Source organism: Phyllopteryx taeniolatus, chromosome 12 (genome assembly GCF_024500385.1).
Source record: "Phyllopteryx taeniolatus isolate TA_2022b chromosome 12, UOR_Ptae_1.2, whole genome shotgun sequence".
NCBI lineage: Eukaryota > Metazoa > Chordata > Actinopteri > Syngnathiformes > Syngnathidae > Phyllopteryx > Phyllopteryx taeniolatus.
The window spans coordinates 2,657,196-2,677,346 of record NC_084513.1 but is presented as its reverse complement, the minus strand read 5'-3'; the positions used below and the strand labels follow the sequence as shown (position 1 = coordinate 2,677,346).

The 20,151-nt window shown below is 42.8% G+C and overlaps 1 protein-coding gene across 3 annotated transcripts in view; it reads left to right on the top strand.

The window, feature by feature from the left end:
• satb2 (SATB homeobox 2) overlaps positions 1-18,756 on the top strand; it is a 58,886-nt gene extending 40,130 nt beyond the window's left edge. For 2 of the 3 annotated variants that reach the window (XM_061792015.1, XM_061792014.1), the window contains exons 11-14: positions 15-167; positions 2,857-3,051; positions 15,536-15,736; positions 16,524-18,756. In XM_061792015.1, the coding sequence (XP_061647999.1) occupies positions 15-167; positions 2,857-3,051; positions 15,536-15,736; positions 16,524-17,012 (1,038 nt within the window). In that variant the 3' untranslated portion in view covers positions 17,013-18,756. The remainder of the gene's footprint in view (positions 1-14; positions 168-2,856; positions 3,052-15,535; positions 15,737-16,523) is intronic. The other variant, XM_061792013.1, reaches the window with a different exon arrangement.
• The last annotated feature ends 1,395 nt before the right edge of the window (positions 18,757-20,151 follow it).

Here is a 20,151-nt window from a genome sequence, read left to right as displayed (position 1 = left end):
TGACCCCTGTGCAGCCAAAGCCAACAGGCCCCATGCCTGACCTACCAATCAAGCTGGAATCGCTAGTCAACATCACGTCGGGGATCTATGACGAAATCCAGCAGGAGATGAAGCGAGCCAAGGTGTCCCAAGCGCTCTTTGCCAAGGTGGCTGCCAACAAGAGTCAGGTAAGGGAACACAGAACCCCCACCTAAAAAAAACCCCCCAAAAACCCAAGAGGCAAATATTTAGTGCTACGTGTAAAATTCAAAGGTTTGGGTGAACTTTAAAAACATAATGCACACTAAGCGCTGCTGTTTAATCACAAGTGACTAGCATATGCCAGGTGGCTAGCTGGCTAGCACAACAAGCTAGCAGTCGAGATCTTTACTCAGTGCTCCATCCTATCAAACCGCACGAACATTCATCCATCCATCTTGGTGCTTGTCCTCATTAGGTTTGTGGGTAAACTGGAGCCTATTCTAGCTGATTTTGAACCAGAGGAGGGCTACACTCTGGACTGGTTGTCAGCCAATCGCAGGGCACATGTAGGGACAGACAACCATTCACACTCACACCATCACCGAGTGAGAACTGAACAAATCTTACTGCTAGTGAACACTATCAGAGAGTCACAGCACAGATCTCAAAAGCAAGACACCAGACACAAAAAATCAGAATCAAATTACTTTGTTCACAAAAAGCTGCTTAATACTGACCTGAGCTGAGAATCCTAGCAAGCCAAATGGGAATGGGTGCAAAAACCTTCTAAAATAAAACTAAAAATGTTAATCGTTGTTGTGGGTGGCATGGCACAGAGGGTAAGCATACACCCTGCAACCAGAGGGTCACCGGTTTGTATACCCGCCCGAGCACATGTCGTCTTTGTGTCCCTGGGCAAGACAATTAGGCTGCATTGGCCATGGATGAATGCGGTTGGACATTTGGTGGTGGTCGGCGGGGCTGTCGGCGCAGAATGGCAGCCACACTTCCGTTAGACTGCCCGAGGGCAGCAGTGGCTACACAAGTGGCTTACCACCACCAGGTGTGACTGTGGAGTGTATGACTAATGTGTGCAATTGTAAAGTGTCTTTGTGTGCCTTTATAAGTGTAATCCATTATTATTATTATTATTATTTATATGTGCCCTGCAATTGGCTGGCAACCAGTTCAGGGTGTACCCCGCTTCCTGTCCGTTGATAGCTGGGATAGGCTCCAGCACTCCCGCGACCCTTGTGAGGATAAGCGGCTCAGAAAATGGATGGATGGATTAAAGATCTCTGAACAGAAACAACACTTCTGTGTCATCCATATGACTACTCGTGACTCCTTCAATGCTGGCTGAAATGAGGTCAAGTGAGGTGTGCTGATGTCATGTACTGTATTATAATTATTACAGTTCTATGTTCGCAATTTGTATGACATTCAAGGCCTAATTTTTCTGAAAATGTTGGCCCATCTCCAAATTTTTTTGCATGCAAGGAATTAGGCTATTCAACCATTAGGACAGTAGCTTGTAGCTGCTAGCAGGCGTAAGACGGTGAATGGCTGATATGCACTTTCTATACAGCACTTGCATGCTTGTGCTTGTGTGTGTGTGCATGGTTAGCGAGGACCCCCAGGTCGGGGTGGTAGATGGTTGGTGGTGGTGGTGGGTTGTGGGCGGTCACAGTTCAGTGCACCCATCTGCCGCAGCTGACCACCAGGACGGCACGAGCAGCAGCAAGAGATGATCAGGCTATTAGCGTCGCACGCTGCCTGAGGTGGCGGCTTGAACACAACAGCTGGTGTCACAAACAGAGCCAGTCTAGCAGACATAATTGAATCTTCTCCATCTCCCTTTCTGGATGTACACCTACCTCACACACCCTGCACACTTTTAAGCATATTTCTTTCGTCTTTGGTTTGCTTTTTACCGCAATTGCATAGCTTTCTTCTTTCTTGAATGCTGACTGTCAGTGGTGGCTAGTACAAGTAACAGAGTTTACTGGCACCCATACTTATTTTTCTGATGACTTTTTACTTTTACTCCGTACATTTGAAATCAGGAAACTGTACTTTCTCCTCCTTACTTTTAAAAAATAAGCTTGTTACTTTTTCCAAGCTCCTCAGATGATGATTAAAAAGATGTAAATAGAGAACGGCAAAGTCCACCACAGTTGATAACTAAATGACTGAAATATTTGGGTCTTATAAGGAGGAGAAAAACAGGGACAGCAGTAACATAGAGGAACATGAATCAGGGCGCATTAACGACGATGACAACCGCAGGATATTGTCCATCAATGTCCTTGTCTTTAAGTTGTGTGCCCTCAAAAGGTGCCATCACGTTCATCAGTTGGCTTAGTATTGTTAGCTTAAATACGAAAGAATCCGCTTGCCTGGAGCTATCTTTCCTCAAGAGCTGCTCTCACGTTGGCCAGTTTGGCCATTTCTGTCCAATTTAAATTATTTGACATGACTCTGCCTTCCTGGCGGCACGGTGGCCGACTGGTTAGAGGGTCAGCCTCACAGATCTGATGTTCAATCCCCGGCCCCGCCTGTGTGGAGTTTGCATGTTTTCCCCGTGTCTGCGTGGGTTTTCTCCGGGCACTCCGGTTTCCTCCCACATCCCAAAAACATGCATGAATTGGAGACTCTAAATTGCCCGTAGGTGTGAATGTGAGTCTGAATGGTTGTTTGTTTGTATGTGCCCTGCAATTGGCTGGCGACCAGTTCAGGGTGTACCCCGCCTCCTGCCCGATGATGGCTGGGATGGGCTCCAGCAGGCCCGCGACCCTAGTGAGGGGAAGCGGCTCAGAAAATGGATGGATGGATGGACTCTGCCTTCCTTTTTAGCTAACTTTACATCTGGTCCCCTTGTGTCTGTCATCACAGGGTTGGCTGTGCGAATTGCTCCGCTGGAAAGAAAATCCCAGCCCAGAGAACCGCACCCTGTGGGAGAACCTGTGCACCATCCGGCGGTTCCTGGCGCTTCCGCAGACCGACAGGGACCTGGCGTACGAGGAGGAGTCGCGGCACCATCACAGCGAGAGGCTACACACCGTCCTCCACCTGCCGCAGGACACACAGGTACAAAAACTGCCTTCACATGTTATTTGGCTGCAGTGCAATGACTTCAACGAGTCTTTATGAAGCACACACCTGAATGAGCACACCTGGAATACTTTTTATTCCATTTCGTTTTAGTCCCTGCGCACACAGGTACAAAAACAGTTACTTCCTTCAAATGTGTCCTCACTTAAACACGTCTTTCAGACTGCTTCTTTGACACTTTTAAATCAGTGGTATTTTGTTTCATTATTATTATTTTTTTTTACCAGCAGTAAACTCTGCCACAGGGGACGCAGGTACAAAAACAAACACTGCCTTCAAATATGTTAACAATTGGTTCAACAAGTCGTTATGGAGCCCATCTTTGAGACTTTTCACTTGTTGTTATTTACACATTTTAATCCCAGCAATAAACTGGGTCCCAGGATACACAAGTACAAAACCAGATGACTCAAATGTGTCAAACAAAGATAAATAAAAACAGAATACAATGATTTGCAAATCATGTTCAACCTATATTTAATTGAATACACTACAAAGACAATATATTTAATGTTCAAACTGATAAACATGAATGTTTTTAGCAAAGAATCATTAACTTGGAATTTTATGGCTGCAACACATTCCCAAAAAGCTGGGACAGGGTCTTGTTTACCACTGTGTTACATCCCCTTTTCTCTAAACAACATTTAATAAACGTTGGGGAACTGAGGACACTAATTGTTGAAGCTTTGTTGGTGGAATTCTTTCCCATTCTTGCGTGATGTACAGGTTCAGCTGTTCAACAGTCCGGGGTCTCCGTTGTCGTATTTTACGCTGCATAATGCGCCACACATTTTCAATGGGAGACAGATCTGGACTGTAGGCAGGCCAGTCTAGTACTCTTTTACTATGAAGCCACGCTGTTGTAACACGTGCAGAATGTGGTTTGGCATTGTCTTGCTGAAATAAGCAGGGGCATCCATGAAAAAGACGGCAGCATATGTTTCTCCAAAACCTGTATGTACCTTTCAGCATTAATGGTGCCTTCACAGATGTGTAAGTTACCCATGCCATTGGCACTAACACAGCCCCATACCATCACAGATGCTGGCTTTTGAACTTTGCATCCATAACAGTCCGGATGGTTCTTTTCCTCTGGCCCGGAGGACACGACGTCCACAATTTCCAAAAACAATTTGAAATGTGGACTCGTCGGCCCACAGAACACTTTTCCACTTTGCATCAGTCCATCTTAGATGATCTCGGGCCCAGAGAAGCCGGCGGCATTTCTGGGTGTTGTTGATAAATGGCTTTTGCTTTGCATATTAGAGTTTTAAGTTGCACTTATGGATGTAGCACTGAACTGTATTTACTGACATTGGTTTTCTGACATGTTCCTGAGCCCACGTGGTGATATCCTTTACACATTGATGTCGGTTTTTGATGCAGTGCCGCCTGAGGGATCGAAGGTCACGGGCATTCAATGTTGGTTTTCGGCCTTGCCGCTTACATGCAGTGATTTCTCCAGATTCTCTGAACCTTTTGATGATATTATGGACCGTAGATGATGAAATCCCTAAATTCCTTGCAATTGTACATTGAGGAACATTGTCCTTAAACTGTTTGACTATTTTCTCACGCACTTGTTCACAAAGAGGTGAACCTCGCCCCATCTTTGCTTGTGAATGACTGAGCAATTCAGGGAAGCTCCTTTTGTACCCAATCATGGCACATTAATAAGTTAATGATTATTTGCTAAAAACAATGAAGTTCATCAGTTTGAACATTAAATATCTTGTCTTTGTAGAGGATTCAATTAAATATAGGTTGAACATAGTTTGCAAATCATTGTATTCCGTTTTTATTTATGTTTAACACAGCGTCCCAACTGCATTGGAATTGGGTTTTAAGTCAAATGGGTTAGTTCCACACACATTGCTTTTTAGTTCATAGGTTTGATATTGATACTGATTATAAAGAACCCAGAGTCAAATGTTAATTTCAGTCTATGCTGCGAGCTGCTAAGAATATGGATGTTCGGAATTTGGACACCCTTTATTTAAACGATGATATCTTTTGTTGACCTAAAAGAATCGGACGAGAGAATCGTTTGAAACCGGAATTGAAATGAAGGACCGGAATCGGGACCGGAATCACTCCAATTCAAACAATGCCCAACCCTAGTCATTATCTTTTGTCCTGGCAGTAAACATTGCCCCAGACACAGTACAAAAACCTCCTTCAAATGTGTCGTCATTTGGTTTTGGTGCAATTAGTTCAACATTATGGTGCACACACAAAAACATGCCCAAGACTTTTCTTTCAAGCTCATTATCTTTTGTCCTAACAGTCAACATTGCCACAGGCCACATACAGTGGGTACAGAAAGTATTCAGACTCCCTTAAAATTTTCACTCTTTGTTATATTGCACTGCAGCACAGTGGCCGACTGGTTAGAGCGTCAGCCTCACAGTTCTGAGGTGTGGGGTTCAATCCCCGTCCCCGCCTGTGTGGAGTTTGCATGTTCTCCCCGTGCCTGCGTGGGTTTTCTCTGGGCACTCCGGTTTCCTCCCACATCCCAAAAACATGCATTAATTGGAGACTCTAAATTGCCCGTAGGCATGACTGTGAGTGTGAATGGTTGTTTGTTTCTATGTGCCCTGCGATTGGCTGGCAACCAGTTGAGGGTGTACCCCGCCTCCTGCCCGATGACAGCTGGGATAGGCTCCAGCACGCCCGCGACCTTAGTGAGGAGAAGCGGCTCAGAAAATGGATGGATGGATGTTATATTGCAGCCATTTGCTAAAAGCATTTAAGTTAATTTTTAGCCCTTATTAATGAACACACAGTACCCCATATTGACAGAAAAAAAACAGAATTGTTGAAATTTTTGCAGATGTATTAAAAAAAGAAAAACTGAAATATCACACAGCCATAAGTATTCAGACCCTCTGCTCAGTATTTAGTAGAAGCACCCTTGTGAGCTAATACAGCCATGAGTCTTTTTAGGAATGATGCAACATGTTTTTCACACCTGGATTTGTGGATCATCTGCCATTCCTCCAGAGCTGCTCAATTGTGTTTAAGTCAGGGCTCTGGCTGGGCCATTCAAAAACAGTCACAGAGTTGTTCTGAAGCCACTCCTTCATTATTTTAGCTGTGTGCTTAGGGTCATTGTTGGAAGGTGACCCTTCGGCCCAGTCTGAGGTCCTGAGCATTCTGGAGAAGGTTTTCGTCCAGGATATCCCTGTACTCGACTGCATTCATCTTTCCTTTGATTGCAAAAGGTCTCCCTGTCCCTGCAGCTGAAAAACACACCCACAGCATGATGCTGCCACCACCATGCTTCACTGTTGGTACTGTATTGGAAAGGTGATGAGCAGTGGATTGGCTGGCAACCAGTTCAGGGTGTACCCCGCCTCCTGCCCGATGATAGCTGGGATAGGCTCCAGCACGCCCGCGACCCTAGTGAGGAGAAGCGGCTCAGAAAATGGATGGATGGATGGATGGATGAGCAGTGCCTGGTTTTCTCCTCACATACCGCTTAGAATTAAGGCCAAAAAGTTCTATCTTGGTCTCATCAAACCAGAGAATCTTATTTCTCACCATCTTGGAGTCCTCCAGGTGATTTTTAGCAAACTACATGCAGGCTATCATGTGTCTTGCTCTGAGGAGAGGCTTCCGTCGGGCCACTCTGCCATACATAAAGCCCCGACTGATGGAGGGCTGCAGTGATGGTTGAGTTTCTAGAACTTTCTCCCATCTCCCGATTGCATTTCTTGCCCTCAGCCACAGCCTCTTTGGGTTCTTTTTTTTTTTACCTCTCTCACCAAGGCGCTTCTCCACCAATCGCTCGCTGAATTTGCCCAGACGGCCAGCTCTATGAAGGGTTCTGGTCGTCCCAAACGTCTTCCATTTAAGGATTGTGGAGGCCACTGTGCTCTTAGGAACCTTAAGTGCAGCAGAATTTTTCTTGTAAACTTGGCCAGATGTGTGCCTTGCCACAATTCTGTCTCTGAGCTCTTCAGGCAGTTCATTTGACCTCATGATTCTCATTTACTCTGACATGCACTGTGAGCTGTAACGTCTTATATAGACAGGTGTGTGGCTTTCCTAATCAAGTCCAATCAGTATAATCAAACACAGCTGGACTCTAATGAAGGTGAAGAACCATCTCTAGGATGATCAGAAGACATGGACAGCACCCGAGTTAAATATGAGTATCACAGCAAAGGGTCTGAATACTTATGGCTGTGTGATATTTCAGTAATTCTTTTTTAATAAATCTGCAAAAAGTTCAACAATTCCGTCTTTTTCTGTCAATATGGGGTGCTGTGTGTACATTAATGAGGAAAAAAAATTAAGAGTGAAAGATTTATGGGGGTCTGAATACTTTCTGTACCCACTGTATTTATATTAATATACACCGCCTTCAAATGTGTCCTCAAGATTTTTTATTCATTTCGCACATTTTGACAGCTGCAAGGAACTCTAAGGAGAACCACAGTAAATACTGCCTAAATTGAGTTCTGGAGTAACTTATCAGGGCCAAAAGAGGACACTATTGTCAAGAGGTTCAGGAACCTCCGGGACAGGGTTTGCAGAGCTGGACACATCTGATTGGCAACTTTTAGTTCTTGAAATTACTATGAAAATGAGAATGAAAATGTGGGTATTTCTTTACTTTCTCATTCATTTTTGTCCCAGCAGAGTGAAGTGTAAACCTGGTTTCTGGGTGGCACAACAGGAAATACCACATTGCATTTACAGGAGGCTTTAAAGAGGGAGAGAATGTGTCCGTGTTTACACTTTAGTTCGGACTTCCAAAAAAAAACAAGAATACCGGGTAGTTAGTAGCAAGTCTAAAGAACATGGAGAGCGTTTTAGATCCCTAAACTAACTGAATTGTGATCCTTGGCTCTCGCTTGTCTACAATGCTTTTTAATCAAATTAAACTCAAGGCAAGACAATTAGCTTTATGAATTAAGTTTTTTTTCTAAATTAATAAATGTGTTCTGCCAAATAGAAGAATGTCAATGAATAAATCAATGCGCGCACACACACACACACACAAAAGAAAACCAAACAATAAGAAAGCAGACGGTTAATTACATAAAAGGTTAAAGTGGCTCTTTCCCATTTAAGAAATAAATTACAGTGGAACCTTTTAAGTCAAACACCCCTCTGGTTGTAAAATTCTGAATTTGACCACTCAGTTCGCCAAGTCTCAAAGGATTAATGTATTTACATTTTGCTTTTGTTTGGCTTTTTTGCAAAAAAAAAGGTCGGGGTCTTGATCATAGGTAATTTAGAGTTTTCAATTAACCTACCACGCATATTTTGGGGATGTGGGAGGAAACCGGAGTACCCGGAGAAAACCCACATAGGTACGGGGAGAACATGCAAACTCCACACAGGTGAGGCCGTATTTGAACCCGGGTCCTGAGGACTGTGAGGCAGACGTGCTATCCAGTCGTCCACCGTGCCGCCCTCAGTAACATTAATGTTAATAATGAATTGTAAAGTGTGTCTGCCTCACAGTTCTGAGGTTTGGGGTTTTGAATCTTAGCTCCAGTCTTCCTGTGTGGAGTTAACATGTTCTCCCCGTGCCTGTGTGGGTTTCCCTAGTACTCCGGCTTCCACCTACATCCCAAAAACATGCATGTTAGGTTCAGTGAAGACTCCAAATTGTCCATAGGTGTAAATGGAAGTGTGAATGGTTGTTTCTCTATGTGTGCCTGGGATTGGCTGGCGACCTGGACCCCACCTCTTGTCCAAATTCAGCGGGAAAGGCTCCAGCATACCCGCAAGCCAAATGACAAGATGACAAAATGGATCACATCTTTTATTAACTTACACAGTGCTCAATGATGGGAAGAGGAAAAATAAAACCACGATACATGCCACATGTTTAAAAGCTAGCAAGCGTTGACTCAACTCTTACGCTATCAAAACAGCGTGTTGCCATACCTTTGCTAATGTCGTGATTGTGAACTTTAAGAAAAAAAATGCTTAATTAGGTATCGATGACAACTAAAAAGATACACCCTACTTATGTGTTTTTTTGTTTTTTACATTTTTTTAATGCAAGGAGCTAATGATTTTTTTTGTCTGGCACAAGACACAATGCACTTGGCAAAATCATTCTTTGAGCTCAAAGAAGTTTAATAAATAAGACCATGGATAGAGAATACCTTGCTTCTCTGGATCTGTTGCCTGCGTCATCATCAACCATGCTCCATGATTCACATTCCTGCATTTTCCTGCTGTCCTTGTTTTTTTCCACCTTGTAAGACTCCAAGATCTCAATTAATCAATCATGATCTCAACTGCAGTTGACTCTCTTTATTTACCCCTTTTTCACGTCGCGCCATCACTCGCCGAGGTGGGAAAAAAAGTAACAAGCCTATATTGACAAAGTGGAGTGTATAAACGACAGATATAGTAAAAGTAAAAAGTTGTCAGAGAAATAATACTCAAGTAGAGTGCAGATGCCTGAAAATTTCACAGCAACAAAGTATTTGTACATTGCTACTTCCCATCAGTGGTGTTAACCACTCCAAAAGGCTAATAGTGGTTGCCCTCAAATTGCCTGAATCAAATTGTTACCCTCTCACAGTCCACCACAACTCATGACTCAGCGTGCAAATGGTGAACGTTTTATTAAAGACTGATGGTGGGACAGGAAGGAAGATGCGGTGGCACCGTGAGGACATTCCTCTGCTCCTCTCGTGATCTTAAAATACTTTTGGTCCAATTAGAGCCTCCTAATCCCCCCCCCCCCCCCCCCCCCCCCCCAACTGTAACCACATGTGGTGAAGGGCTGCTGACTTATTAATGGCCAATGAGGTGTTTGCCAGAGTATATTTAATACATCTAAATATATATAGGACATGTGCGTATGTCTTCATGGGAGGTGACCACAAACCCACCACACGTGTGTCCCATGTGTCTCACACACTGATAGTTGTGAGTGCTCCTTTGTCTTCGGACAATAGGGCAAGCGAGCACACAATGCTAAATTAAAAATGGATGTACAGTGGAAACACACACACACACACACACACACACACGCACGTGTGTTTACATTAGCTTGTGCTTTTTGCTTCATGTCTGGGGGGCTTTGGGACTGTGTGTCTATTAGGTGGGCAGGTAAATGTGTGCGTGTGTGTGCGTGTGTTTGTGAGTGCCCCCCACAACAGCCTCACATTTCTTCATGAGTGACACGGCCCCCGTGCTCGCTGTACAGCTTTTATTCATATGCCGTTTGCAGTTAAGTGCATCCCACAGCTAATTTGGCACAGCCTGCCCTTATAAATAATTTCTGTATTGTTTTTGCTAAATTGATTTCTGCTGCAAGACTCTGTGTGTGTGTGTGTGTGTGTGTGTGTGTGTGTGTGTTTGTGCATGGATGTATGCGTGTGTGCGGGCGCATTTGTGTAGAGGCAGCTCAGACCCCAGGAGTCAAAGGACTAGAACAAGAAGAAACAATTCCTCGGCACATGCTCCCCACTGTGTGTGTCTGAGTTTAATACTTGTAGAAAAGATAAAAAATTGGCCTCTGTCTGTCTGTCTCACTCATTCTGTCTCTCTGTCTCCTCTGATTGTTGGTCATTGCCAAGTTCTGCTAGCAATACTACACAGTACAATATGTTTTTTTTGTTGTTTTGTTTTTGTCATGTTATTAGATACAGTAAATACTGATTTTGAACAGCTCCAGATGATTTACATGGCACAGTTGTGTGCTGTTATATCACACTTTTCTATGACAAGGGGGCTTCAATAGGGCAAGTCTCCAATGAAGGCCCAGTTATAAAATGCACCGTCCGCTACTGATAAACACTGGCACGGATTGGAGGACCGAAGTTGTCCCGCCAATATTTCACGGTTGGATCAGAGCAGTAACAGGGGTGTGAAGTTCAACACCTGACAGCCATTTCTCCCACCCTTGTTGTTGTTGTCAGACGTCACACCAGAAACTGTTGTTCAAAAAATGTTGTTCAGAGGGATATTTTGACAAAGACAAGCCAATTCATCCATTTTCAAACACTGAAGAGTCGTGGGTGACTTGGCGCCTATCTCAGCTGACTTTAACCAAGTTTACCTAACTGTTAGGAACGTGCAAGGAAAACAAGAGTAGTACCTAGAGAAACTCCACGTAGGAAGGTCAGAGCTGAGATCCAAATCCAGAAACTCTTGACAGTGAGGCAGAGGTGCTCGCCTGTACTCCACCTTGTTTCCATAAAGACAAGCCAGTATTTTTTAAAATAGGAACAAATATGTTCACATTTAGTTGTACAGTATATGTATGATATGTAAAAAAAAAAAACAAAGTGATGAAAACCGAAATTTCAACCCTGGGTAATCCATTCAGTACATCACAAACAAACTACATTTGTGTTGGTAGTATTGGTTTTATGGGTTTAATGTAAGTTAATGGACAGTAATAATAATGTAAATAGTTGTTCCAGTAACTTTAAAGCTAAAAACGGACATGAAACAAGTTGATTTTGTCTTCCTGGTGGCACCTTGGTGCCTTCAACAGTATGTAGCCTGCTTTTTTTGGGTGGGGGGTGGTAGTGTCACAATTAACACAGGCATTTGCAGATAAATGGAATGAATACCACACACACACACACACACACACACACACACTAACATTTTCAATTAAAGCAAACCCCTCAGAGAGCACACATGCACCCAACATAGCGTGTGCGCTGTCTTTTCATCTAAAGAATCATTTCACAAGACCAGAGGAAAGTGCCGTGACTCACGCATACACACGCGCACACACGTGAGTAAACGAGCAAACAAAAAAAAAACACACTTACTGATAACCGGATGTCTTAAGTGAAGCACAAAACGAACAGAAAAGTGATTTTTCTCTTCTTCATTACAAATTTATCTCCGTGTTAATGGTGTCTCTGGTGGTCACATGTGCGCACCTCCCACGCCCCCACCTCACAGGGGGAGGATGAGAGCTCATTAAGGAGAAAATGAATATTTGATGTTTTATAATTCTTTTATCGTTCTGTGCTCTAATTTGCCTCAATTTACAGGAATCTTGATTTGCTTGCAACTGTGCATTTAAAGAGAGGAGAAGTCAGGCGGGAAAATGGAGAGAAAAAAATACTTTGAGCCTATCACGCTATGAAAAGAACTGCTAGCTTGGTGAAAAGTTCCCAACATGTCGCTGAATCACTGGTTTTGGACCATACAAACGGGCACCACGTCTTTGGCAATGTTCCGCGCGATTGAGTTTGTGATTGCCTTTCTTGTCATTGAGAAAACAATTTAAAACATATTTTGTTCATGTTGTCAAAATGATGTTATTGGGAATTCAACTTTTTTTTAAATGACTTAAAAGTCACTAAATATTGCGACCATTTCACAAAGCTAGCAACACTGTCTGATTTTGTGAACCAGCTCCTCTGTTCGCAGCCTTGTTGTCAGTGGAAGCAGTGCACGTTATTTCACAACGATGGAAAAATATTGAATTGAATTCCATTCAATTTGCTAGTTGCTTCCTATCAAACAGGTCATGAATATTTAGGTTAAAATGTTCAAAAGCAAAATAGTTTCCATGGCATTTAGAGGAGCACATAGTAGTAATGTTCAGGGGTGCGCAAGGTGCAGATGCAGGCTGGAAATCGCTGTGGATTTGCACTGTTCTCATAAATGACTGGCCAGAACGTTTAGTAGAAGATGAGAAGGGAACGGTCGTCATCTTGCTCTTCTGCTTCACCTTGTCTTTCACCCAACATTGGCATTGTGACAAATATTTCAAATTGATTACATGTGAATTAAACAGAGTGACAAAATTCCAATGTCATCAGAGCACAATGCACTGGACACAAGCGTAGATTGCCCATCTTTAATGGCATTATTAATTACGGATCTTATAATAAATACATTGATATTTTGCCATATTCTACATATGAGATGGGGACAACTAGTACTGTTGGCAAAAGAAACTTTATTGTTCTTCTAGATTTATGGATTTTGTCATTCGTTCGGAAACTAGAGGTGTAAAAAGTGGGAATAAAGTAGGAGGAGGTGGGGAGGCAGAGTTCCTGGCATTATCCAGTTTGAGTTGGCTGAGCTTGACAGAGTCCTTCTTCAACTAATCATTCATGATGCATTCGATGTGAGCAGAGATGGAGGCGGGACGGGGGAAAGTTTTTCAAGGAATTTCTCAACATCTAAATATGTCACTTTCCGTTAAAGAGGGCGAGCATGGGCCAGGGAGGGAAAATATAAACATACCAAATTCCTGTAAGCTGACCATTCCCCCCTGCGATTGAAACCGGAGCCTGGCCTCGCCATTATTGAAGTAATACCCTGTCATTATTGAAGAGAGAATGACTATTATCTTTACGTGACTCCTTTAATTTTAATGCGCCACAGATTTATAGCTGGACATTCCAGTGGTGGAGGACCCCGCCCTGCTCTTAAAGTGACACGACCACAACACGTCGCCACCTTCTGACAAACAAGCCAAGTCTCTCAACACTTGATCCCGGAGCTTTCGGAACGGCAAACACATTCACAATCCCAGCCTTGTTTTTCTCTGCCGACAATCATTTTCTCTGCATGCAACTCTCACAGGCTGCAGGCAAATTCTTCCTTACTGCTTAAAGTATAATGTGCATCCTCAGTACAGAAATCTTTGGGTCAGAATTTTGGGTGGAGCGGTAAGGAGGCCATCTTGGGGTTTGGAATCTTCACATTTTATAGGTCAAATACAACAAACAATCGACAGTTGACAGTAAAAGTACATACAAAAGTGCTTTAGAGCAGTATTTCCCAACCTTTATTGAGCTAAGCACCCATTTTACATTATAAAAATGTCACAAAAAGTATGAATACGGAAATAATAATGATCTTTTCTCAATTGACTCACAAATTGACGTGCTCAGTGTGAAATATGGGCCTGTTTAATTGAACATAAAGCTGATCTACTCGCACAAAGCCATCCATCATTCTCTTGTATGAATGGCGACAGGTGGTTGCACAGGTATATTTGACCTTCTGCCATCTAATGGAAGAGCAATTCATTGTTCTACCTGTCACTATACATCACTGGCACAGATAGACAAACAAGAGATCTCTGTAATTAATGAATTATACTTTTCAGACAAATTAAGTGAAATCGGATCATGTCCCGCAGCACCACTGATGATCTCTCACAGCACACGAGTGTCCCAAGGCAGCATGGTTGGGAATCAGAGATGATCAGTTTTATATTTTGGATGATACAATTGCAGAGCTCTTTTCCAAAAGGCTATGCAGCCTTTTTGATTATTCTGGGAAAAAAATGACATCCAGTTTTAGAATTGCAAATTTCATAAACAATCTTAATCTGGGCGGCACGGTGAACGACTGGTTAGCAGATCTGCCTCACAGTTCTGAGGACCGAGGTTCAAATCCCGGCCCCGCCTGTGTGGAGTTTGCATGTTCTCCCCGTGCCTGCGTCGGTTTTCTCCGGGCACTCCGGTTTCCTCCCACATCCCAAAAACATGCGTGGTAGGTTGATTGAAGACTCTAAATTGCCCTTAGATGTGAATGTGAGTGCGAATGGTTGTTTGTTTATATGTGCCCTCCGATTGGCTGGCGACTAGTTCAGCGTGTACCCCGCCTCACACCCAGAGATAGCTGGGATAGGCTCCAGCACGCCCGCGACCCTAATGCGGATGAGCGGAACGGAAGATGAATGAATGGATCTTAATCTGTTAAAACAATTAATTGGTTTAGTCAACAGATCTGACTCTGTACACAATGGCATGGCAATATGGTTTTTTAAAATTTGGTATTTATCTTGTTTTGGAAAGAGTTCTTCAATTCTAGTTTTTATTCTTAAATCACTCGGTTGGACTGCTTTGGTGATCAAAACTAAAAAGTGGAGTACCTCAAGGATCAATTCTTTGAGTTCTTCTGATTTGCTCAAATAGCTGACTAAAATTAGCCTTTTTAAACAAATACACGAAGCATGCCATTCAGTTGAGGCAGATGAAGTTGTTCTATTAACAAGACCAGATCAAATGTATTTTGAGTGACAGCAAATCATCAGAATTTTGAATGTACCATATGAACAACAAAACTATCCAATTCCTATTTCAGTTTCATAACTTTTTATGGATGTGGAAGATGGATCTTGTGGATCAGTGGAAGATACACCCTTGAATGAGTTAACATTTTAATAATTGAGAGAAGTGTAAAGCTGGTGTTCCACTAGAACTGCCACACTCCATCACATTAGGCCAAAGGTATAATGGATACATGATGGTTAGATTGTCCATTGGTCAAGCAGGTTAATAGAGCGTGACACACTGTGGACTGTGAACGCCCTGGCTTCACCCTGAAAGCCCTGGCTACTGTGCGCTTGAACATCGGACAAACAATACAGTCTTGTGTGAAAAAATGTCCAAACATTTGAAATAAAGTTTTTTTATGGGTCTCATTTCTGTGCTTTTCTCCAGGCTGTAGTCTTGATCAGGGGTCATTGCGCCCCATTAATTAGCTCTTTTGCCTTTCTCGGCAGGCGCTCCACAGACCACCCCCGTCCCAGATAAAGGAGCACCGTTCATCTCCCATGCGAGAGGAGCTGTTATCGGCTCCCATTAACGATGAGGGAGGACAGACTGTCGTAACGACCGCTGGAGGTGCACAGAGCACCACTGGTAGTGCTGGAAGCAGCAAGAAGACACGATTGCGCACAAAGGTATAGTATTGTCCAGATAAGCCTTTTCCAAAACGTTTTAAGCCACATACCCCGTTCTACAAAAAAAGTTAGAACAAAGCAGCGTGTTTATAGCAGCCATATATAAAGGCATTTGGTGAGCTCCAAAATTAAAGTACATTCCATAAAGCAAATGCTCATATTTAACCTTTTTATTGTAAATGTGGTATTACTTCCAGGCCATCACTGTACCCATGAGGGTGCATGCACACTCCCAAGATCAATCTTTTGCCAAATTCATCCGCTTCAACACCTTGACAGCTTTGGTGCACACCCTCTCCCCTACACACACCAGCTAAAAAAAAAAACGATTAAACATAATCAAGTGATGGAGGAGTGCCTGCATTACAGTTCACAAATCCCTAGTCGAGATCACTCCTTTCACAAATACACCCCCTTCGACATCCCGACTGCCCGACTGCTTCGATGCAGCCCCTCTGCCCCACACAACCTTAAAAAAGTTGTGTGTAGTGCTGTCAGCAGCAAGAGGCCACATTTGTCACAAAGGTATAGTTTTGATTGAACTGTCTTTAAACTTTTTAAGCCACACACCATCTACTTCCTGAAGGCAGTCAAAAGAAAACCTGTATACAATACAGCCAATTAAGGGATAAACTTTATTCATGCAAACAGTAGCCTACTCATTAAACCAGACCGCCGCACCACAGTTTGGGAAATCCCTGGTATAGCGCTAAAAAGGTATCATTCTGTGTTAAGTGTATGCTGCTGGAGCTGGACTAAATATTCTCTCCCGATCCATGTGTTTTAGATCTCTCTGGAGGCATTGGGCATCCTGCAGAGCTTTATCCAGGACGTTGGCCTGTATCCAGACCAAGAGGCCATCCACACCTTATCGGCACAGCTGGACCTGCCCAAGCACACCATCATCAAGTTCTTCCAGAACCAGCGCTACCACGTCAAGCATCACGGCCGCCTCAAGGAGCTAAGCGAGGGGGCCACCGTCAGCGGAGGCGTGGATGTCAGCGAATATCGGGAAGAGGAATTGCTCTCGGGCTCAGAGGACCCGGAATCCAGCGAGGACGGGACGGAGGAAATTTACCAGTCAGAGGGGAGTGGCGGTGGGAGCACAGGAGGACTGAATCAGCCTCAAGCTTCCTCCAACTCTAGCCAGGCGTCCTCCGGTAACAACTTGACTCAGGAGGAGGGCAAGGACAAGGGTCCATCCCGACCAGGTGGTCCCCTGGCTCTAGGAAGTTCATCATCTAGTCCTAGAGAGCAGCCTGACTACCAGAGGTAGAGACGGCCAAATACAACAAAGAAACAGCGAGGGGATTAGAGAATGCTAGGACAAAGCAACTCCAGCAATGGAGTATGGTATAAGTGTACAGCTGAAGTAGGCACAGGAATCATAAACCACTGGCCAGAAACATTTCATGATGAGAATCTTAGAGTAACTTTTTACTTTGGCCCCTAGACACGATTGGTGGGTGCTGAGTAAATGTGAAACATCTCGATAGATCAACTAAAGCTGCTCATGTGGTCAATTCAAGAGCTCCTAGAAATAGGTTGGAAGGGTAGCATCAGCTCGAGCCAACAACAGATGTGTTCATCTCTCTCTTGAGTCTGAGCACCGCAGTCACGTTGGACCCTTTGAGTCGAGCGCCTCTCATGGACTTTGGAGACCTCGTAAAACCTCAGGACAGACTCTTGTGTTGCTATTGCTGTTCCTTGCCTGAGAAGACCAACAAAACATCCCGCGTAACCCTTGAGAATCACTACCACTCCTATGTAGCACTTATGACTATTTTATGGATGTGATGGCCCCGTGTCTAGTCTCATCCTCTAACCTACCTTACCTACCCAGCTCCATTCCCCCGCTCAAGTCTCATCAAACTGTGAGCTTAATAAAGGAACCACAAGAGGACACCGTCGACTGTTTTGCCAGGGAAACAAAGTCAAGACGGATGCGCGAAGGGACACTCAACTCCACCCCTTGAACCTTTCCCGGCACCATCCACATGTGTGGCAAGAAGAAGCCAAAAACATTTGAGGGAGGGACTTGTGCGAAGATTCGGCAGCCATGCAATCAGTCACTTTACGAGTGCTAGTCTATCCTTCCCATCACACCCTCTCCCGCTTTTTTCCCCTCTTTAATTGGTGCCGATAGTCTTGTGTCTAACCACACACCCCCGCACTTAAGCCTCACCAACCCTATTTATTGCTATCTCCATCTATGATTATTATTATCATTATTGTTATTATTGTTGTTATTATGGTTAGAATATCTAAGTGCTATTTCTCATTTTTTATGTTCTGGCTTTAAACAAGGGCAGTTATTTTGATAACAAGACACACGGACGATGGAAAATGGAGGGAGGATTCTAAAAAGAAGCAGTTACTGAGTAATATTTGCTAGAAAACAAATCCCTGTCATGTCACGGTATTTTGTTTGTTGCATCGACAACGTCCAGATGAGAAACTTAAAAAAAAAAAAAAAAAAGGGAAATTGTGCTTTACTTTGATATAGTTGATGACAATCCACTTTTTTGAGCCATGACAAACACGTGGCAATTCTATTTCTATTCTGTAATGTCTGTAAATACCCAAAACGGGATAAATTGTTATCAGTGTGTGTCTGTTTTTCATTTTTCGGAGTGTCTTTTAAGTGTTTGAGCCAGTTTGGAGTAGCAGTGGGGAGTTTTTCTTGTTTTGTTTTTGTGTCAACTCAGTGAAATCAGTTACATTGTGCCAGCCAAATCCGATCTTTTTTTAAAGAGTATTTAAGAAGTGAAAAGTGTTTAGTGTTTAATGTCTGGTGCAGTGGTGTACACATATGTTCAAAACATTATATGAGAATGGATCACTTCTCATGACTGTACACTCCAACTGACGACCTGCCTTCTAATTATCAGGTCAACACAGATCAGATATTGTTGTGTTTTTCTGTAAGACAGGAATCAGGGTTAAATACAATTCCGATGAAATAGTTCATTTCAAAATGTTCATTCAGTGTTGAAGTGAATAAAATTTGTGAATTCAAATGAAGTGTCGTTTTTACCAGAACCCTTGTTTTTCCCCCCCAATTTCAGCTGATCGCGAAATGCCTAAATTTGGGTAAATCAGAAGAATGAATAGAAGACTGCATAATTCATAATCTTATTTCAAGGTCTTGAGACTATAACTGAAATAGAAAAAAAACTGTTCAATTATATGACAACTGCTTTTTTGGAGAATGAAAATCATAAAACTGAATGCTTTAAATTAACCAAAGATTGCATTATGATTCCCCTCTAAAGGCTGAAAACACTTGGCTATGAAAACAGATATTTTAGATTGTTTTTAGTAACTCATTCTCATCTAAATATACTCACGGTGCTGAATATAAATTCAATTGTTTTTGCATTTAAGCATAAGCAAACCCAACAAAATTGGAATTTTAGGGGGGACGTTTATTATGCAAATAGCAGAACAGACAAAAAGTCTAAGCAGCTGCTTTTTTGTTGAAACTAAATACTCACAGCTTCTTATGTACATAAGAATAAAATGCACATAAATCCGCACATGGAATTTGGTTAGAATATGTACCATATGTCACAAAAAGAGACAATATTGTGCCTCTGGAAAAAAAACTATGAAGCAATTTCCACATGCAGTTTACTAGTTACTTGCAATTTCACAATGCGTGTGAACAGCATTTACACATAATGGATCTGATAAAGTTGAACTTACAATTTTTTGGACTTCGGAGGTAGTTTCATAGCCATTACAAAGGCGTGTAAGGGAGTTCCATGATGCCAGAACAAGGGTGTGAAGTTGAACATTCTCCCGTCCTGTTGGTGTTAAGAACAATTGTCACCGTCCGACAACGTCGGCTGTCCTGTGTCTAATTATCTGATTTTGGGATGCCTTGTCAGTTGAAAGTGCACAGAATTGCAGCAGTATCTTTTTTGCTGGGTTTAGTATAAAAAGCGGTTAAACGGTGGATCTACTGTTATGGCTCTGTTGAGCAGATTTTTCAGCATCTCCGTGTGAATGCGGCAGTAGAAGCAGCTGTGTGAGTCAAAGCGATGTTTGCTGTGCAGTTTGTTTAGATGGACAGTTCATACATTTTTGGGTGACATCAAAATTAATAATAATGGCAAATCAAGACTAAATTGCCGGGATAAGTGAATGGAACGAATGATAAACTATGAAGAAAAGAGACGAAATGGTTCCCACTTCGCAAACCTTGTTGACATGTTCCTTATTTAGACTTGAGTCAAATTCTTCAGAACTTTTAATTTAACAATAAGTAAATTAATAATTTTGACTATCATAGCTATGCAGATGACACACAGTTATATCTAGCAGTGTCTCCAGATGACTACAGTTCAATTGAGGTGTTGTGTCACTGTCTAAAACAGATAAATAACTGGATAAGCCAAAATGTTCTTCAA